Raw genomic sequence first — 18,146 nt, forward strand, 5'->3', positions numbered from 1 at the left:
ACCACTACTACTACTACTACTACTACTACTACTACTACTACTACTACTACTACTACTAATAATAATAATAATAATAATAATAATAATAATAATTTTACTTGCCCGGTGCATGGAAAATCATAGAACTAATAATGGTAACGATAATAACTGTATGTATGAAAACTAGCTTCACACCAGAAGCAGTCAAGTAACAACCTGGTTCACAAATTACTACTTAAATAACGAGGAGATAGTGGATGTTCAAGCACATGGCCCCATGCTATTTTTTCCTTGCCCGGTTTGGGATTAAAACACAGGTTCCCGGGATGTGATTATGTAAAAACCAAGCAAAAACAAAAACAAAAACAAAACATGAAAAGGTGGTACTATTCTATAAATTTTGCAGGAGCCAATGCAGACTTGGGGTGCAAGTGTGTTTTTTGCTAAAAATGACAAACTTAATACATCCTAGTTTAGGATGTATTAAGTCTTTTGGCAACTTTTAGCAACTTTTCTGCAGTGGCTCTTGCAAAACTTATAACTCAGTACAACATTTTCATATTCCTTTTTTTTTTTTTTTTTTTTTTTTGCCTGACTAGATTGGCGATTTGCCCTCATTGTTCTACAAAGATTTTCGGTATTTTCGGGCATTTCTGAGATAATTATGCGCCCAGTCTGCAGTCACCCTATTTTGCAATATGATTTCGTGCAATTCTTCAGGTGAGCGTTGTTTGCAATCATTATTAGTAAGGTTAGGGCAAACGTAACTTATAAATACCTCCTTTAGTTTATGCTTATATTCATGATATTTAACTCTTTTTTATGTTTTTACGTTCATCCCGAAGGGCTGGTACTATACACGGCGCCCATTTTTCACGTAAATTTTAGTTACCGAAGTAAAAGTATAATTACATTTCTGAAACCTGAAAGAAATTATCAGTGACTCTGGAATTATGCGAATTTATTGCTGGAAAACATGAAATATTTACGGTTTTAAAAGAAGTTGAAGATTATTAAGAATAATTCTTCACGATGAAAGGCAAAAGCAATTTTTAAAATAATTGCCATGTAAATGACAACGAAATTCCATGAATAGCATCATCTGTTTCCTTTACAAATTATCTATCATAACATGCAATCATTCTCGTGACATAACCTAATGCAACCTTTAGTGAGAAAGAGAGAGAGAAAGAAAAAAAGATGTAATAAAATTAACAGTTTCTTAAATTTTACAAACACAGGCAACTACTATTATGAATTTTTTCTTCATAATTTGTAAAGTTTTACCGAAGTGACAGAATTATTGATGACGCGTGGCTCCCTTGAAATAAAGGGAACGCTTGTCTCCCGATTAGCACTAATCCATCTTAGGATTGTTTATATGCCTGCATAAAAAAACCACACTGCCGTGTATCTATTATGCATAAGTGTTACCTGGTGAACGCTACTTATTTATGGTAATACGTATAATTGATGGAAGTGATTGACAGGTGCATAACCCGGGCACACACAGATACGTATGCACAAACATGTATACCTGTATAATGTATCTGTATGTGCTCGGGTTATGCACCTGTCAATCACTTTCATCAATTATACGTATTAGTAATCCATACATAAGTAGCGTTCACCAAGTAACACTTGTGCATAATAGATACACGGCAGTATGGTTTTTTTATGCAGGAATATAAACAATCCTAGAAACGAGAGAGAGAGAGAGAGAGAGAGAGAGAGAGAGAGAGAGAGAGAGAGAGAGAGAGAGAGAGAACTGAAGACTGACGGGAACCTGGTCGTGGTAGCGGCCTTCAGTTTTACCCCGAGTTGGAGTCCCGATGCCGCGCGGTAGAAGCCTACAATTATACTCAGAAATTTCCTCAATGCTCTGACACTATGTGCAGTTTCTGACGAATATGCAAATATTTTCAGTGTTTTTATTTCCCATGACAATCACACTTTAGCCAAACTCCCTCGTAATGTAAGTTACTATTACTATTGTTATCAAAATGCAACGCTACACAGAATGGAAGTGAAAAAAATAAATCAATAAACAATCGAATCTTACCTGTTGCAACAGGAAGCTCATCTTCGCTTGCGTCACGGAAACTCATCTTCAGAAAACAGTCAAACTAGAGTGACGTTTTATTTTTTTATTTTGTGCCAGTCCCTCCATGCCAAAGTGGTGTTATGGTGAAGTCCCGCCCCTTGAGGGCAGCAGTAACCAATACCCGTAGGCATTTAACAAAGCGAAGTATCTGATTTGCCCCTAGGAGTGGCCTACGTCACGTGACTCCACCTACTTCAAGGAAGTACTTGGCGATTTTATTTTCGTTTCATGAATCTGTACAATCTATTTTTTACAGTAATAATTAAATAATTATTTCCTCAATGATCTGCTTAGAACAGAATTTTGATCTGTCGAATAGCTGAAATAAACGGTGTCGAAGATTCTGATAATTTTTTCTCAGCTATCAGACAAAATGTGAAATAACCCCCACTCCATTTTTTATTCAAAACTTAAACTTTATTATGCCTCATAAATTACTGATTTACGCAGACTCTTTTCTTCTTTTACAGGTAATCCTGAATGAAAAGAAATATCTGAAGGCTCACTTCTGGAACAACTTTAGAAGAAAGTAATAGATTCATTTTGATGGTGTTTAAAAATGGATTTGTGTCTACATACAATATGTCGTTATTATTATTTATATTTTTTATGAAATTTATGAGATCATACACGATAAGCTAATATGAAAAATGACTGAAATTGAGACAGATCTTGTATTAGTCTTTTCGCAGACCTGCCGAAATTGAAGGTTTGAGGTCATAAATGGATCCCTCTGTATAATATTAAATCAATAACGAAACGAGGATTTAATCAAGGGGAACTATTCTTAAGTCCATAACGCTATATCTAAGAAGTCTTGTTAGTGTTAAACAAAGAATATGTCTTTCCCAAGCGGGGTGCAAGGAATCATGGCAATAATTGAACACATTTTCTATTACAAACGGGGCTCGGTGAATAATAAAACAGATGTTATTGCTCATATATTCTAGGAGGTTTATATATATATACGAATATGTATGCATATGTATCGATATATATATATATATATATATATATATATATATACAAATATATGCATCTGTATCGATATATAGCATATATATATATATATATATATATATATATATATATATATATATATATATATATATATATATATATCCATATATATATATAATATATTTATATTTATATATATATATACATATTTGTAATTATAATTACACACACATGCACACACACATATGAATATATATATATATATATATATATATATATATATATATATATATATATATATATATATATATATATATATATATATGAGAGGTAATCGCTTTAACACGTGATTCGTTTACCACACATTACCTCAGGTCCTGGCTAGTTTCGACTTTATATCCAAGCCACTGACGAAGGACTGAGATAATATATATATATATATATATATATATATATATATATATATATATATATATATATATATATATATATATATATATATATATGAAAGTGAAGTGTGGATGTCAAATATGAATTAAAAATATAAAGTTGAGGCTGTAAAGAACAACAGCTTGTGTGGAATAAGCAGCGTACTGAGAAATGTCAAGGTGAAAAATGTGAAGATACATAGTGGTGGTAACAAGGTCTGAGTAAGTGAAATGATGAAACATTATTTTGAGGTGGTTCGGTATCGTGGAAAGAATGGCAGATAAAAGGTTAGTGGCAAGAATGTATGATTAACGTGTCTTCGGAGAGGGAGACGTAGACCCAGAAATGTCTGGATAGATAGAGTCGTAGAGGTATTGGAAGGAAGGGCCTTAATATCCAGGATTGCTCGAGAATGTGTGCAAGAAAGGGATGAATAGCGCTGCGTATGTGGTGGGGTTTAATGCACTGCTGATGAACCCTGTGTTGTGGGAGGGGCTCCCTGAGGATGTCTTGCAATTGGAACTTCAAAAGTTCAATGCATTATTACCCTGATACAGTTCTCCTTGGATTTTAATCATTTACTTACATTTTCATCTATTTATTTATTCATTTTTTAAAATTTAATTTTTCCTTTATAATAAGTTATCCCTGCTTTCGGTATTTCCCATCACCTTCTGTTACTTCTTTCTAATGAACACCATATTCTTTGGAAGCTTGAATTTCAAATCATTGGACCCTCTGGCCTTCTTCCATTGAATAGGGTTCATCTTCTCATTAATAATAATAATAATAATAATAATAATAATAATAATAATAATAATAATAATAATAATAATAATAGTTAACGTATGGATGTGGCAGTGACCGTTGTGATATTTTTTCTCTGAGCCACCCCTAGTTAAGGAAATGGGTTTACTATCTAAATTTTTAAAAATTACTCATAAAAGTCAAAAGAACACCACATGCATATGCATGTTTACATATTAAAAAATATTTATGCATATAAATTAAAGGCAGACTATCTCCATATGCTTACCTATATACATACACATAAGCAGATATTCGAAATATTCAGTATTATTAGATTTGTAAGATAGAGTGTTACATTAGCAACGGCAGTAAAAGATCGTAGATAAATTACTGTGCAAAGTACTTAAGATCAACAGTCATCTGAATTATCTATAATGCATTTTGAACATCATTCAAATAGTGTCTTATATTTTCTATAATTTATTTTTTAGAGCAAAGTGATAGCAGTTAACGTTCCTTCCTTTTTCTGTTTTTTTGTAAAATAATGAAGCTGCGATGTTTTAATATTCTGGTATTGTAAAACTGTAATGGATTTTCGTTAAGAAATCAGTCGCGCTCAAATGCTTTTCTGACATAAGCTACATACAAATATATATAATGGCATCATAAACAGCTTTCCCATAGGATTCAGAAGTTAGAAAAAGCAACAAAAAAGAAAGCGAGAATGTGTACAAGGGTTCCTGTCCCTTGCTTCTTTAGTTGTTCCCTCGAGAGTCCTAAAAAAGTGGGAGTGGCATGACCCAAGTGTCAGGTCAAGCACTTTGGTTTACTGAAGGGACTGGACAGGTGAGGGTCACTCCATGCAGGTGCATTCATTTGGTTTAGTAGTTAGGTTCTATGCTTGATTCAAGAAGTAAATCATGGTGTTTATAGAGATTTACTTCATTGACTGTGAGAATACTGTAAAGAATACTATACACTTCCGGAAGATATCCTACTTAAGTATTCCTTTCAAATAAAAAAAAATCATACTAGAGAAAGTAGCTATGTAAAATGTCCCATAACTCAATCTCCCCTAACGTTAGATTTTATCTTAAAAACATTTTTTTTCCTATGTTCGAACACGGCTGATTTTGCCACTAAGGTCCAAATTTACGTCATAATGTTTTAAAGGTCTTATCGATACGTACAAGACTAGTGCAGACGTGCTTTCAAACACGGGAGATTTTTCAGTTCTTGCATTTTAGCAACCAAAGGATATTTACGATGCGTTTGTTGGTCTCAGTGAGCGCTTACAAGGAAAAACTTACAGGCTGGAGAACTCCGTTATCACTCGTGGAAGAAGAAGGCTATGATGTTATTAACGCCATTGACTCACAATGAAAGAATCTTAGAATACAAGTGAAACTGGTGTTAGATAAAAAGAGGGATAATATATTGAATGTAAGAAAAAAGACTAGAAAGCTATATTTATAGTGTAGACATGAAACAGCCATAGCCTCATTCAATGAGACATAAAGCGCCGTACCTAGGACTTAGGTCTAGAGAAGTCTAACGGATCCTGCGAGAACCCATTGTCTGCGCCAAGACCTAAAGGAGAGAGAGGTCCTTAGAGGTCTTGTTCAGGGCTGTCCGGATTACCTACGAACACACAGCAGATGAACAAAACAGTGTTCACAATTGTAACATTTTTAGTATTAATGAAGTTTTGAATTATTTTTTTCAATCAAATTATAATCATAATATTTTTTAATGCCATTACCTCTGAAACTAAATTTTGATAATTGCCATTTTTTAACTGCCAACATTTTTTTTTTAAGTTTAAGTTAAGCTGGTGAGAGGTTAATAATTCGGAATTCTTGTGAGGAAGGGTGTCATGATTTTCGACTAGAAGCCTTAACAACTCTGTTTATAAGATAAAGATGAACAAAATTGGCATCCTGCTGATATAGCCTGTTTGTGTAGATTTATAAATCTAAGGGTATCAATTTCAGCAATCCTCGATTATGATATATTCTTTTAGTTTTCTGTAAAAGAAAACTATTGAAATGGCTTTGTCTGTCCGTCCGCACTTTTTCTGTCCTCCCTCAGATCTTAAAAACCACTGAGGCTAGAGGGCTGCAAATTGGTATGTTGATCATCCACCCTCCAATCATCAAACATACCAAATTGCAGGCCTCTAGACTCAGTAGTATTTATTTTGTTTAAGGTTATAGTTAGCCATAATCGTGGATCTGACAACGATATAGGATAGGCCATCACAGGGCCGTGGTTAAAGTTTCATGGACAGTAGCCCATATAGCATTATACCGACACCACCGAAAGATAGATCGATTTTCTGTGGCCTTGATTATACGCTGTACAGAAAATTCGATTGTGCTGAAGAAACTTCGGCGAATTTTTTACTTTTTTTTTTTATTAATGCCACTTTCTTTCAAAGGATGTGCTAACTGGTGAAAGAAAATAATTGTATAAATAAGTATGAAATCTATATTCAACACTGACGTCATTTTCTCAGTAGACAAAGCAACAAAAATAAATTTTTAAAAAAAGTAGGAAGAATCTTCCTCCTTGAGAAAACCAGTATCGTGCTCTGTGCAAGATGCCAATAACGAATTTCGAGTTATGATTAAACTTCGTGGAAATACTTTTCTAAAAGACAGTTCTTTCACGTCAAGAATGAAGTTCAGGATAGTAAGTAGAACTGATATGATTGTCGATAAAAAGAATCGTTTTGTCATGCATTTACAAACCATTTTGAAACGGCACGTTATGCAAAGCAACTAGACTCTCGTCTGTTCAAGAAAGTTGCCATGTTTTTATGCAGAATTCGTCTTAATAAATGGAAACTTCTTTACCACAAGTAAATGAAATCTGATACTGATATTATATCACACCTCCTGTCATTAACATTCTTTGTCATGGAAAGTACGTTTTTCTGAAACTATGATGGAAGAAGATATTCCCAGCAATGGGATTCTTTACGCTGGAAGTGCTCGTACTCTGATTGGTTACAGGTGAACGGAAATTCCTTTGGGAATCCCAAGCTCCCAACACATGACCAAGACTGAATTGTCTTTTCTAAGACTTGCATGATGTTGCAGTCTTACTGATGAGTGCTGGCAGTGAAGTACAACAAATATAGCAGGAAATAAGTAATGTATACCAATATTCGCGATACCGTTGAAGTGAAGGAATGTGGGTGGAATACTGTATTTGAATTGCGGTCAATTGTTAGAAGTGTACCAGGAAATCTGATTTAAAATACGCTTACAGTATATAATGTGTTTATTATAGTTGTTTTTCATAGAAAGAATTGGTAACTGTAATGTGCAAATTTGGATATGGACAAGCAAGTGTGATTAACTTTCTAACTGATTTTGCAAATAAAATTAGACCTAACCCTTTGTTCCTGAGGTAATAATGATCATGATTATCTTGTGATTGTGACATTCAGTCGTCCCCAGTTGGTGGGTGGCCCTAAACATGTTCCCATTCCGCTTTGCGAATTAATGCACACGACAACGGTCTATATCTACAAGACTACACTTGTAACCTGTATTCCAATAAGCAAACCTCAGATGAAACATCAATAAGAGTCTTTTTATATTTTAATTTGCAGAGAAAAATCATGAAGAAGCAGAAGGTAGCCTCACTGCTTTTAGCAATTGTCGTCGTAGGAGAAGCACAAGGTTTGGGAAAAAGTAAGTTTTGACCATTTTTTTCTACTCCTTACTCTCTTCTTCTGTAGGGTAGCTTATTCCATCATCCTCTGTGCTAAGAAAGAAGAAGTAAAGCCACTGATCAGTTTTTTCCACTGTCTTGTTCCATTAAGAAAGCACACTGGTTAAACTGTCAAGCAAGGAATTTCAAGTTAAACAAAAAGAATGGTCGCATTCACTGTGAAAATTGAAGAATGACCACTTTTAGGGGGAGAGCATTGAATAACAGGATGAAGTGTTATCAGGCTGCATACAAGAGAGTTTCGACTCTAGTACAGTCAGTTCTGGGATTTTATTCTTAGGTATAACAGTTTTTATTTGATGTGAAAATAATAAAATCTGTATAGAAAGAATGTTCAGACAGCTTGTAGAGAGGTCTAGTAAGTAATGAATAGTGAGCAAGTTGCTGGATAATGATATTCGGATGAAAACTGAAAAATTAAGACATAAACCAGAGTAAAATTGCAAGGGGTGAAGAAAACTGAAAGTGAAAAATTTAAAATGAAAATTAATAGATAAATTACGAGTTAGGTTAACTTAATTACCCACAAACAACCTTTGTACATGATGTTTCACGAATTGCCATTTACTGGTTCATGTTCAATAGCGAGGATTCACTCTCATTTAACTTTCGATGTTATTCACGATCCAGCTTCCGGTTCTCAAGTGTTATTCACTAACGCAGGTTTCATTCGTGCTGTTTGGCTCGCCTTGCTATTATTTTTTTACTCCACGTTCCCTTTCATCTCTTGTACCGTTTAGCTCAAGTGTTTCATTCATTCTTGTCCTCTCTGTTACTCGTCGGTAAAATGCTTGCAGTTTCCGTTATTCATTACAAGTAATGTACTTGCAGTTCTGTTATTCAATACAGTTGATGTGTTTGTAGTTTCTGTTATTCATCATTTCGATATGCTTGCAGTTTCTGTTATTTAATAATCAGCGTGTTTCAGTTTCTGTTATTTAATATAGTTAATGTGTTGCAATGTCTGTTACTTTTTTACAGTAAATGTGCTTGCTGTTTATGTTATTCATTACAGTTTTGAACTTGCTGTTCATATTATTCATTGCAGTTAATGTGCTTGCAGTTCTGTTATTCAGTACAGTTGATGTGTTTGCAATTTCTGTAATTCAATAATTTATGTTTGCAGTTCATATTATTCAATACAGTTAATGTGTTTGCAGTTTGTTATTCAATACAGTTAATGTGTTTGCAATTTCTGTTTTTCAATACAGTTAATGTGTTTGCAGCTTGCTATTCAATACACAAGATGTGCTTACAGTTTATGTTATTCAATACAGTTTATGTATTTCAGTGTCTCTTATGCAGTACAGTAGTTTACTTGCAATTTTTGTAATTCAATTAAATTAATATGCTTGCGGTTCTGTTATTACAGTAAATGTACTTGCTGTTTCTGTTATTTATTACAGTTATTGTGTCTGCAGTTTCTGTTATTCAATACAGCTAATGTGGTAGCAGTTTATAATATGCAATACAGTTAATGTTTTTGCAATTTCTGGTATTCAATACAGTTAATGCGTTTGCGGTTTCTGTTATTCAATACGATTAGTTTATCTGTAATTTATGTAATTCAATACAGTTCATGTGGTTGCAGTTCTGTTATTCAATAAACTTGATGCGTTCGCTATTCCTGTTCTCCGTCACCGTAAAAGTATTTCCATTTCACAGGCTGCTCGACAACAGACAGGACAGATGGCCTCTGCGTCCGAATCAAGGATTGTCCTCCGATCCACGAGAAGATGCAAAAAGTCATTCATGGTTCGGGCACTCAGTCGTCGCTTTTCGATGTCGTCAGGTATTGTTGTTTTGTTTCGATATTTGTTTACCTATTTCGTATTTCATTTATTTTTTTGTCTATGTCGAGAACTTTTATTGGATCCATGTCAGGTTAATTCATGAATATTAATTATTTTCTCACTTTAGTTTTCCGAAAAGAAAACCATTGTGCCGGCTTTGTTTGTCCGTCCGCACCTTTTTTCTGTCCGCCCTCAGATCTTAAAAACTACTGATGCTAGAGGGCTGCAATTTGTTATGTTAATCATCCACCCCCCAATCATCAAACATACCAAATTGCAGCCCTCTAGCCTCAGTAGTTTTAATTTTATTTAACGTTAAAGTTAGCCATAATCGTTCGTCTGGCAACGAATGGGCCAGCCACCGCCGGGCCATGATTAAAGAATTATGGGCCGTGGCTCAAACAGCATTATACCGAGACCACCGAAAGATAGATCTATTTTTTGTGGCCTTGATTATACGCTGTACAGAAAACTCGATTGCGCTGAAGAAACTTCGGCGCATTTTTTATTTGTTTATTTCTATGAAGAATCGATGAGGTAAAAATGCATAATGATAATGACTTTATTTTTTTAACAGGGCTTTTTGTTCAGATTCAACCCTTGTTTGCTGCGCTTTAGCTGACATACAACTCAACGAAACACAGGTATTATTTATTTATTCATGTTTTGTAATTCATTCTTTTTTTTTTTATCTACAGGTTCCTTGATTCCCTAGTGAGTAAGAGTATTAATCGATAACGGCTTATTGAAAATACTTTACATATATATATATATAAATATATATATATATATATATATATATATATATATATATATATATATATATATATATATATACATATATATATATATATATATATATATATATATATATATATACATATATTATATATATATATATTATATATATATATATATATATATGTATATATATATATATATATATATATATATATATATATATATATATATATATATATATATCTTCATCACAGTATCATCTCGATTTGCTATATTCAGTGCATCAACACACAAGTATGATGATGCTCTATATGTACCATGAAACAAAACAAAAAAATCTGCATCAAATTTGTCAGCCAAATATTGCACGCGTGTCACCCCTTCCCTTTTCTCTTCCAGTACGAACATCTCGATTTAGAACAATCCACCGAATTACTCAAAACACTAAAGAAGAAACATCTATCTGTCATTTCAGACTGAACCGCCCTCTGGCATGTCGTTGCTCCCGAAAAACTGCGGCAGGGCCAGAACGCCACCCGTATCGTTGGGCCCAGCTCCTTTGGGTGCATGGCCGTGGATTGTCATCCTGAGGGCCAGATGTAATTATGACTGTTCACTGTTCTTAATCAAAATCGTCCCTCGTTATGAAAGATATTCTAGGCTGGTGTCCATTTTAAAGGCAGTGGCCCCTGTGGGCTTGTTCCATATGAATAGGGTTTGTGTTCTCAATAATAATATAATAACGGCATTGCTCTCAACTCATCAGAGTTATCTTGGAATTCTATAACACTTGCATTACAAATTCTCATTAGTAATGTAAGCAGATACATTTTATTTAAACTTTTTGGGACCACAAACTGAAGCTGGTAAAGAAAATGGATTCAATACTTTCTCAGCTATTTCAAGAAAAGGGAAAACTGAAATCAGTGTTAATCATGCTAAATATATATATATATATATATATATATATATATATATATATATATATATATATATATATATATATATATATATCTCGTAAAGGAGATATGATGAAGCACTTTTTCAGTCCCTCCAAACTTCAATTATGCGACCTTTTCTCCAGCGCTTTATCTTCCATTCCCTTCACATGACCAAACCATACCAAAACAATGTGATCCATCGTTTTACTTAAAATTTGTTCAGTGTGAAAAATTAGAATCAGTGGCACTGAGGAAGCAGTATTATAATGCAGGCATGTGACTTTAATGGAACTTGGAAACTTAATATAAAAATTTTAATTTGAAAGTTAACACTAATGGGCACACATCAGAACTACTTATCGTCCAGAGTTCTCTTGGTGGGTCGTTTGATTTGATCAGAGGTGATATGATGTGCAAAGGGGAGTTAGTCCCAGCCTGTGGTCTGGAGGAAATTTGGGGGTTGATCCCCTGTGCCAGACAATTCAGAGAAAGCCTGTCAAGACAGTTGTTGATGGCTGTATGTTGCCACCTCCACCAATCATGTTAACTTGATAAAATAGAAAATGAAAGGGATTAAAGTGGACTATGGGCTTTTTGTAGGAAGATGAAGTCAAAGAGGAAATACCTTTATTGATCACATCCAACGCTGCATTTTAAAGTTAGCTCAAGAATTTCCTCTGAAATATCAGTCCTGGTTAGATGTAGTGGTCTTCATAGAAGGGAACATACATCTGAAGGTTGAAAAACCAAGTCAGGAAAGACCCAGTTAACACAGAGAACTTAAGAGTTTTACATTCGTCTGTTATATGAGCGTTAAATATATTAGGGTGTGTATAAGTTTGCCTAGCTAGAGGAACAATAGGGAGGGAAAGATAGGCATGTGTGAGAGTGTCTCAGAACTGTTCTTCATTCAGAACTGACAGTAATTCTCGGCTCGAATGCTAACATTAAATTAGTTCTATTACTGCTTAGTCAAACTAGAAGTTGAGCTAACTTGAGGATTATTTTCTATTGGTGATAATCACCTATCTCCTCAACTTCTTAGACAACTTGAGCATAAATGGAGTTCTCTTACCACCTTTCATTTAGTGTAAATATATCCTAAAGGTGATTTTACTGTTGCAGATAATAGAGAAATTTTCCCGATTTGTGGCGGGTCTCTCATATCAGAAAGATACGTCTTGACCTCTTCCCATTGCCACAGTCCTGAGTCTACTTTTGACTTGTAAGTATAGAAAATTTCTTTGTATCATAGATGGTCTTTTTGTTAGGAGTGAGATGCATTCTCATGCACATTCCCTGTTCTGCAGTGATTTAACTTTAAGGCTTTGTAATACATTTTAATATGTATATTAATGACACTTCTACATACCTGTTGGGAATGCCACCAGATGATCGAGGGCAAAATGTTTGCAACCCAGGACCCTGTACTTATGTTGCAAAATGTCAGAAAAGAAATAAAATGTCCAGTCTTGGAGGTTTTAATGCGTGCAGATATGGTATAGAAGACGAGAAATGTATGACTGGTCATCAGTTAAAAGAAAGATGGGTGCTATACCACCTTATAACGCCTAATACAATGAGATGGTATTCAGGACTGACAAGAGCGATGGAGGACAAGGAAAAGGGTAGTTCTTATTGCTCCACCCAAATGTTGGGGTTGGTAAAAGAGTACTTGCTTTTATACTTAGAATGTGTGCCTCCTAGGTTTGGAGACCAAGAAGGAATGGTTGTGTTGAATGATAGAGAAAGAGGTTGCGCAGGAGTAGGTAGTAAATGGAGTACCTGCAGTGGTGATGGCTGTATTGGCATAGAGAGTAGTAACTGGAAGCAGAGCTAATGTTATATGATGATTGACAAAATAGTGAAAATAGAAGACAGTGTTGTAGATGTTGAATAAACGTAATTAAGAATGTTTGTTAATAAGAAGTGAGGTGAGCATTTAGGAAGATGGATGAAAAACGGGCTCGGGTTAAAGTCATCAAAGAGGAAGAAGTTTATGAAGGGAAGGATGACGTCACTGAGGCTGCAGTGTTTATAGTCATTAGAACATAAGGGGAAGGAATATTATTGATTAAAGTCTATTCCATTCCAATTGTCCACTAACGTAGGTTTTAGGTAGCTAGCTTGTGACTGACTGATATTAATGTTTCTAATATTGCTGGCTTACTTTGACAGAGATGCAAACTATTTCTTCATTAATACATCTGAATGCGTACAGCAATCCATTGATTTTTCCAAATTCATATTATCTGGACACAACCAACCCCCGGTGACCAAAGATATACAGTAGATACTCGTACATTTATAGATATACATATATATATACATATACATATAAATAAATTTTAAAAATTAAAAAAAACTGCTCTCTGATAATTGGCATGCTGCATGATAGGTTTAAGAAAATGTTGGTAACCCTGCTTGTATTTATAAACTGCCTGAGAAAGGGTTGGGGTGGTTGGGAGGCCAGGGAAAGTTTCCAAGGAGGATGGTGGGGGTGGGGGGGAGGCGGTCAGACGTTGGGCAGGATCGGAGGGGAAGGCAGTAAGCTTTTTACAGGAATAAACTTGCAGAGAAGGGGTTGTTGAGCAAGGTGGGTTGGTGGGGATGGAGTGTCCTTGGCTGGGCGGGGGGGGGGGGATGATGATGTAGCGTGGAGAGGGGCAGGCGTGAATTTGACTTCAGTAGAGCTTTTTTTGTTTTATATTTTTTCATTTATGCTTTTTTCAACATTTTATTAAAGAATATTATTGTACTGTACTGTGACTTATAATGATATGGATGAAGTACAATAAAAAGATAGAGAGAGAGATAGAGAACAACTTATACCACGCTAAGAAACACCCATTCATACATACAGCCAATAACACACACATAAACACACAAACATGCAACTAACAGTACGCACACCTGCCATACCTTTCTCCCCTATCATTTCTCATCTTTTATTTTTGTTTTGTCACTCAGTAAGTGAAAGGGGAAGAGAAACAGAGAGCGAGCTTTCGCGATTCTTAAGGGCTTAAAAGCACAACGTCACTTAACGTTTGGCGAAACGGCATTTTATTTTTTTGCTTTTATTGGCTAATACGAATAAGTAGTCAGTTCAGTATCATATGGTAGAAGGTGAAATGGTGACAAACCAGCTGTGATTTTTGTAAGGTTTCCCGCTATTGGTGGAAACGCATACATCATTATTCGTCATTGGGATTTTTTGCATTTTAATGGCCGATAGACGTTTGCGTCATAAGCATTGTTTTCTCTGACTGGCTACATCCAGAAAGTATCAGTGCACTTGGTAACAAATGGGATGATGTAATTCGAGGTTTTGATTCCAGCTGAGTTCAGATTCTGTACTAGCATCCGAATCAATTCATCTCTCCCATAGTCAATGACCTCCAAGTCAGTAACATATGACAATATGTATATTATAGTTTGCATATATATATATATATATATATGTGTGTGTGTGTGTGTGTGTGTGTGTGTGTGTATGCCTAAGTCATTGCTCCCTCCCTGAAATCAATCATAGGGCTCTGGTTGGTAAGGAGGATGGTAACCACTGGACATAAACACAACCTTATAAAATGTAAAGACAAAAACTTGGCTTTACAGGCATTTGTTTCATGTTTCATTCTCTTCATTGGTGTGCCTGTTACCAGTCCCAGCACCCTGGTAAAATGTTTAAAGCTTTGTCTTTCTCTTTGAAGGATTTCCGCAACAGTAGGTGAGTACAACGTGAGGGGGAGCCCTGACTGTGACTCAAGGGGATGTGCTCCACCACCTCAAGAAATTCCAATAGAACGCACCATCCCTCACCCGAAGGGACCCTGCCTAAACTGCAAGCACACTGACATAGCACTTATGAGACTCTCGAGTCGAGTGCAGATGTATGACGGTCAGTTTTACCAAATTCTAATGTTTTTCTGATTTGCCTAAACACTTGAGTAAATTATTATTATTATTATTATTATTATTATTATTATTATTATTATTATTATTATTATTATTCAGAAGATGAACCCTATTCATGAATTTCAAATCAGTGGCCCCCACTGACTTGAAATTCGAGCTTCCAAAGAACACATTTGAAAGAAGTATCAGGTCATAGAAAATACAGAAAAAGTTAATGACAGTTAATAAAGATATATTTAAATTATTAAAATACAGAGAATTGTTTTAGGGTAGTAATGCATTCCATCTTGGCTTGAACATTGAAAGTAGTTCTGTGATCTTGACATTTGACTATTAAAGGTCAAATTTGGTACATCAATTATTGAAGAGGTATTTTTATTATGATAAGCATACGTAATTATCTGTGAAGCATTTAAACGGTTGAAAATCTCTGACCTTGACCTTGTAATTTAAGTGGTCAAACTAGGTAAGAGTTATTATGTTGTAGTATATCTTGAAGCAGGCTGTGAAGTATTTGAAACACCAAATGTATGTGACTTTGACCTTATAACAATTCATTGTTGGAGAAATATCATTAAGATATATCAGCATGAAAAGGAAACCACTTTTACACAAGCAGATATGAGGCATTTAACCTTCCAGAAATCCAAACCCACCTGACATGAGTCCTTTTTGTAGAGAGACACACGGAGGAGGAGAAACAGCCTTTTCGGCAGAGATAATAAATGAGGATACGCTTACAGCATACTTAGTATGTAATGCATACTAGACACTCCTCTATTGTCTAAAAAGAGATTTGAAAACAAAGAATAAGTCAGGAAATTTGTGCGTGTTTTTTTTTTTTTTTTGCAGTCACATCGAAACGGCACTGCTAGGCACCATTCAAGCGCCTTTCTGTTTCGTTTTCTTTGAAATTTTATGTGTTCATTATGTATCCTATTATGAAATCTTTCTTTCCTCTGGTCTGTAAACCTGTACATATGAACACACCTATGATTGCCCACTTCTTGAAATTGTACCAGATTTATTTTTTGTCTGTGTGTGCATCCTTGAAAAGGTTTTGAATAAGACTTCTATCAATTTCCCAGTTTGCATGCAAAGTCAGAGTACACTGTTTAATCAGATAATCAAATTTTACTTTCCAGAGAAATTCATACGCAGTTTTAAAATTATGGTTCATTTTTCCTTCCCCTTAGGTTTTGTGCAGCCAATTTGTCTACCTGTCAATCCCACACAAGATATGGGATTTTCTGTCCAAGACTTGGAAGGCAAGAGAGCGTGGGGAGCTGGATGGGGAGACACTTTAGGTACAGTAATCTATTTTTCATTTCAGTCTCATGCACTTCGGTCCATACTTATCACATTGCATTTCTGAAGTGGCGTGATATATGCACTTCGTGATCTTAGCAGATCATCTATTTCCTTCTGTGACACATCCTTCTACTTGTGACCAATAGTGTGATTAAGTATTTCCAGGCCTTTCCTATTCTACTTATGACGAGTGTATTGAAATTAACTCATTCCAGGAGATTCAAACAGCACTGTTTTACCTGATGTTCCAGTACAACTGGAAGTGCCAATTCAAACTCTTCCTCCCTGCCTGCTCATGAAGAATCGGTTTCTTGACAAAGCTTCGGCATTTTGTGCTGGGGGCGAGGGCAATGACTTTTGTAAAGGAGACTCAGGTAAGCATGATTTTGAAAATCTTTCTGAAATGTACTTAGCCATTATTATTTCTGTAGTTCTGCGTCATGGTAATTTTAATGCAATGCATATCAGACTATCATCTAGTCTTCTAGCTGCAAAATTTAGATTCTTCTCTTAGCCCTTTTTTAATCATTTTAGAGTCCCTCTATAAGTCTTTTATTTGAGTCCCTCTGTAAGTTCTTTTATTTTTGTTTATTTATTTACTTTTTTTTTGTCTCCCTCTAATCCCAGGAAATCCTCTGACGCTCACAAACGATGCTGGAAACAGAGTTTTCTTGATTGGGATTGTGTCCTCTGGACAAGGCAAGTGCGGAGCTGACGGTACACAGAGTCTCTATACGAATGTGTCTTACTACGTTCCGTGGATCCTCAGTAATCTGGAACCTTAACAGATTGCACCTAATGCCTGAGAGTGTTTGTAATTTCAACCTGAAGCGTTACGGGGTTTTTGTAGGGTGAACTATGAGTCGAATTGTAATGGTTGTCTATTGACGTTTACGTACGTAAAGGTGTTTTTTATGGTTTTCCCAGAATCACGGTAGTTTAAAGGCCGGTGGCCAAGCAGCTATGTTACAGTCGTCTGGAAGTTCCAGAACCGAATCTTTGTTTTTCTCTCGAATTAAGAAGTCTGGAGTTCATCCACGTCTGTCTTGAAGGATACACCCCTCACGTATTAGAGCTCCTGAAAACATTTTTCACATTTTGTATTTTGTTTTTATAATATCATCGGCGTTGGTCGTCGGCACGAAATATAGATACCGAAATTGTTAATTGTTTTTGCCATTCCAAGACTGATAATTCAAGACCAGACTTGGGAACTGCATTTTTCTTCTCTGAAGTTCATCGAAATATATATTGCCGCTTTACAGTTATTTGTATCGACAACAGTTGGCTCTTGGTTTCATACATATATCTCACTTTTCTTTTTTGTTAAAAAATATGGATACTGTTTTGCATTTGAAATACATAAATGTGGAAAAGCTTTCACTGTATTTAAATTATACTTATTCCCTCTTACATTTTACTTCTGTATAAAAAAAAATCCACGCAAATGTAATCTCTGAAGTGAAAAAGGATTTAATT

The 18,146-nt window shown here is 35.1% G+C and overlaps 2 protein-coding genes across 5 annotated transcripts in view; one reads left to right on the plus strand and one right to left on the minus strand.

Annotated features, from left to right (window-relative positions):
* The window catches only part of LOC136828736 (uncharacterized), a 116,851-nt gene that overhangs the window by 3,528 nt on the left and 95,177 nt on the right, over positions 1 to 18,146 (minus strand). The window contains exon 1 of one of the 2 annotated variants that reach the window (XM_067086922.1): positions 2,042 to 2,176. The exons of the other annotated variant lie outside the window; for it this stretch is intronic. Within the exon in view, the coding sequence (XP_066943023.1) occupies positions 2,042 to 2,087 (46 nt within the window). The 5' untranslated portion in view covers positions 2,088 to 2,176. Of the gene's footprint in view, positions 1 to 2,041; positions 2,177 to 18,146 lie in introns of those variants that run through there. 2 annotated transcript variants of the gene reach the window in all.
* On the plus strand, positions 7,292 to 18,048 carry LOC136828729 (phenoloxidase-activating factor 3-like). 3 transcript variants are annotated; one of them, XM_067086883.1, is made up of 10 exons: positions 7,293 to 7,377; positions 7,845 to 7,926; positions 9,632 to 9,758; positions 10,337 to 10,403; positions 10,976 to 11,099; positions 12,567 to 12,666; positions 15,152 to 15,339; positions 16,553 to 16,663; positions 16,883 to 17,041; positions 17,295 to 18,048. In XM_067086883.1, exons 2-10 carry the CDS (start codon positions 7,854 to 7,856, stop codon positions 17,450 to 17,452), a joined length of 1,107 nt encoding a protein of 368 aa, XP_066942984.1. In that variant the 5' UTR covers positions 7,293 to 7,377; positions 7,845 to 7,853; the 3' UTR covers positions 17,453 to 18,048. The 3 variants fall into 3 exon arrangements, with proteins under 3 accessions (XP_066942986.1, XP_066942984.1, XP_066942985.1); XM_067086884.1 differs by having other exon boundaries at positions 7,305 to 7,382; XM_067086885.1 differs by lacking the exon at positions 16,553 to 16,663 and having other exon boundaries at positions 7,292 to 7,377.

This window comes from Macrobrachium rosenbergii, chromosome 43 (assembly GCF_040412425.1).
Source record: "Macrobrachium rosenbergii isolate ZJJX-2024 chromosome 43, ASM4041242v1, whole genome shotgun sequence".
Taxonomy (NCBI): domain Eukaryota; kingdom Metazoa; phylum Arthropoda; class Malacostraca; order Decapoda; family Palaemonidae; genus Macrobrachium; species Macrobrachium rosenbergii.

Excerpts from the sequence above, each read along its gene's own strand:
- LOC136828729 (XM_067086883.1), top strand. The coding sequence starts at position 7,854 with ATGAAGAAGCAGAAGGTAGCCTCACTGCTTTTAGCAATTGTCGTCGTA. Across the intron at positions 7,927-9,631 it reads AGCACAAGGTTTGGGAAAAA|GCTGCTCGACAACAGACAGG; the intron begins GTAAGTTTTGAC and ends TCCATTTCACAG. Across the intron at positions 12,667-15,151 it reads CCTGAGTCTACTTTTGACTT|GATTTCCGCAACAGTAGGTG; the intron begins GTAAGTATAGAA and ends TTCTCTTTGAAG.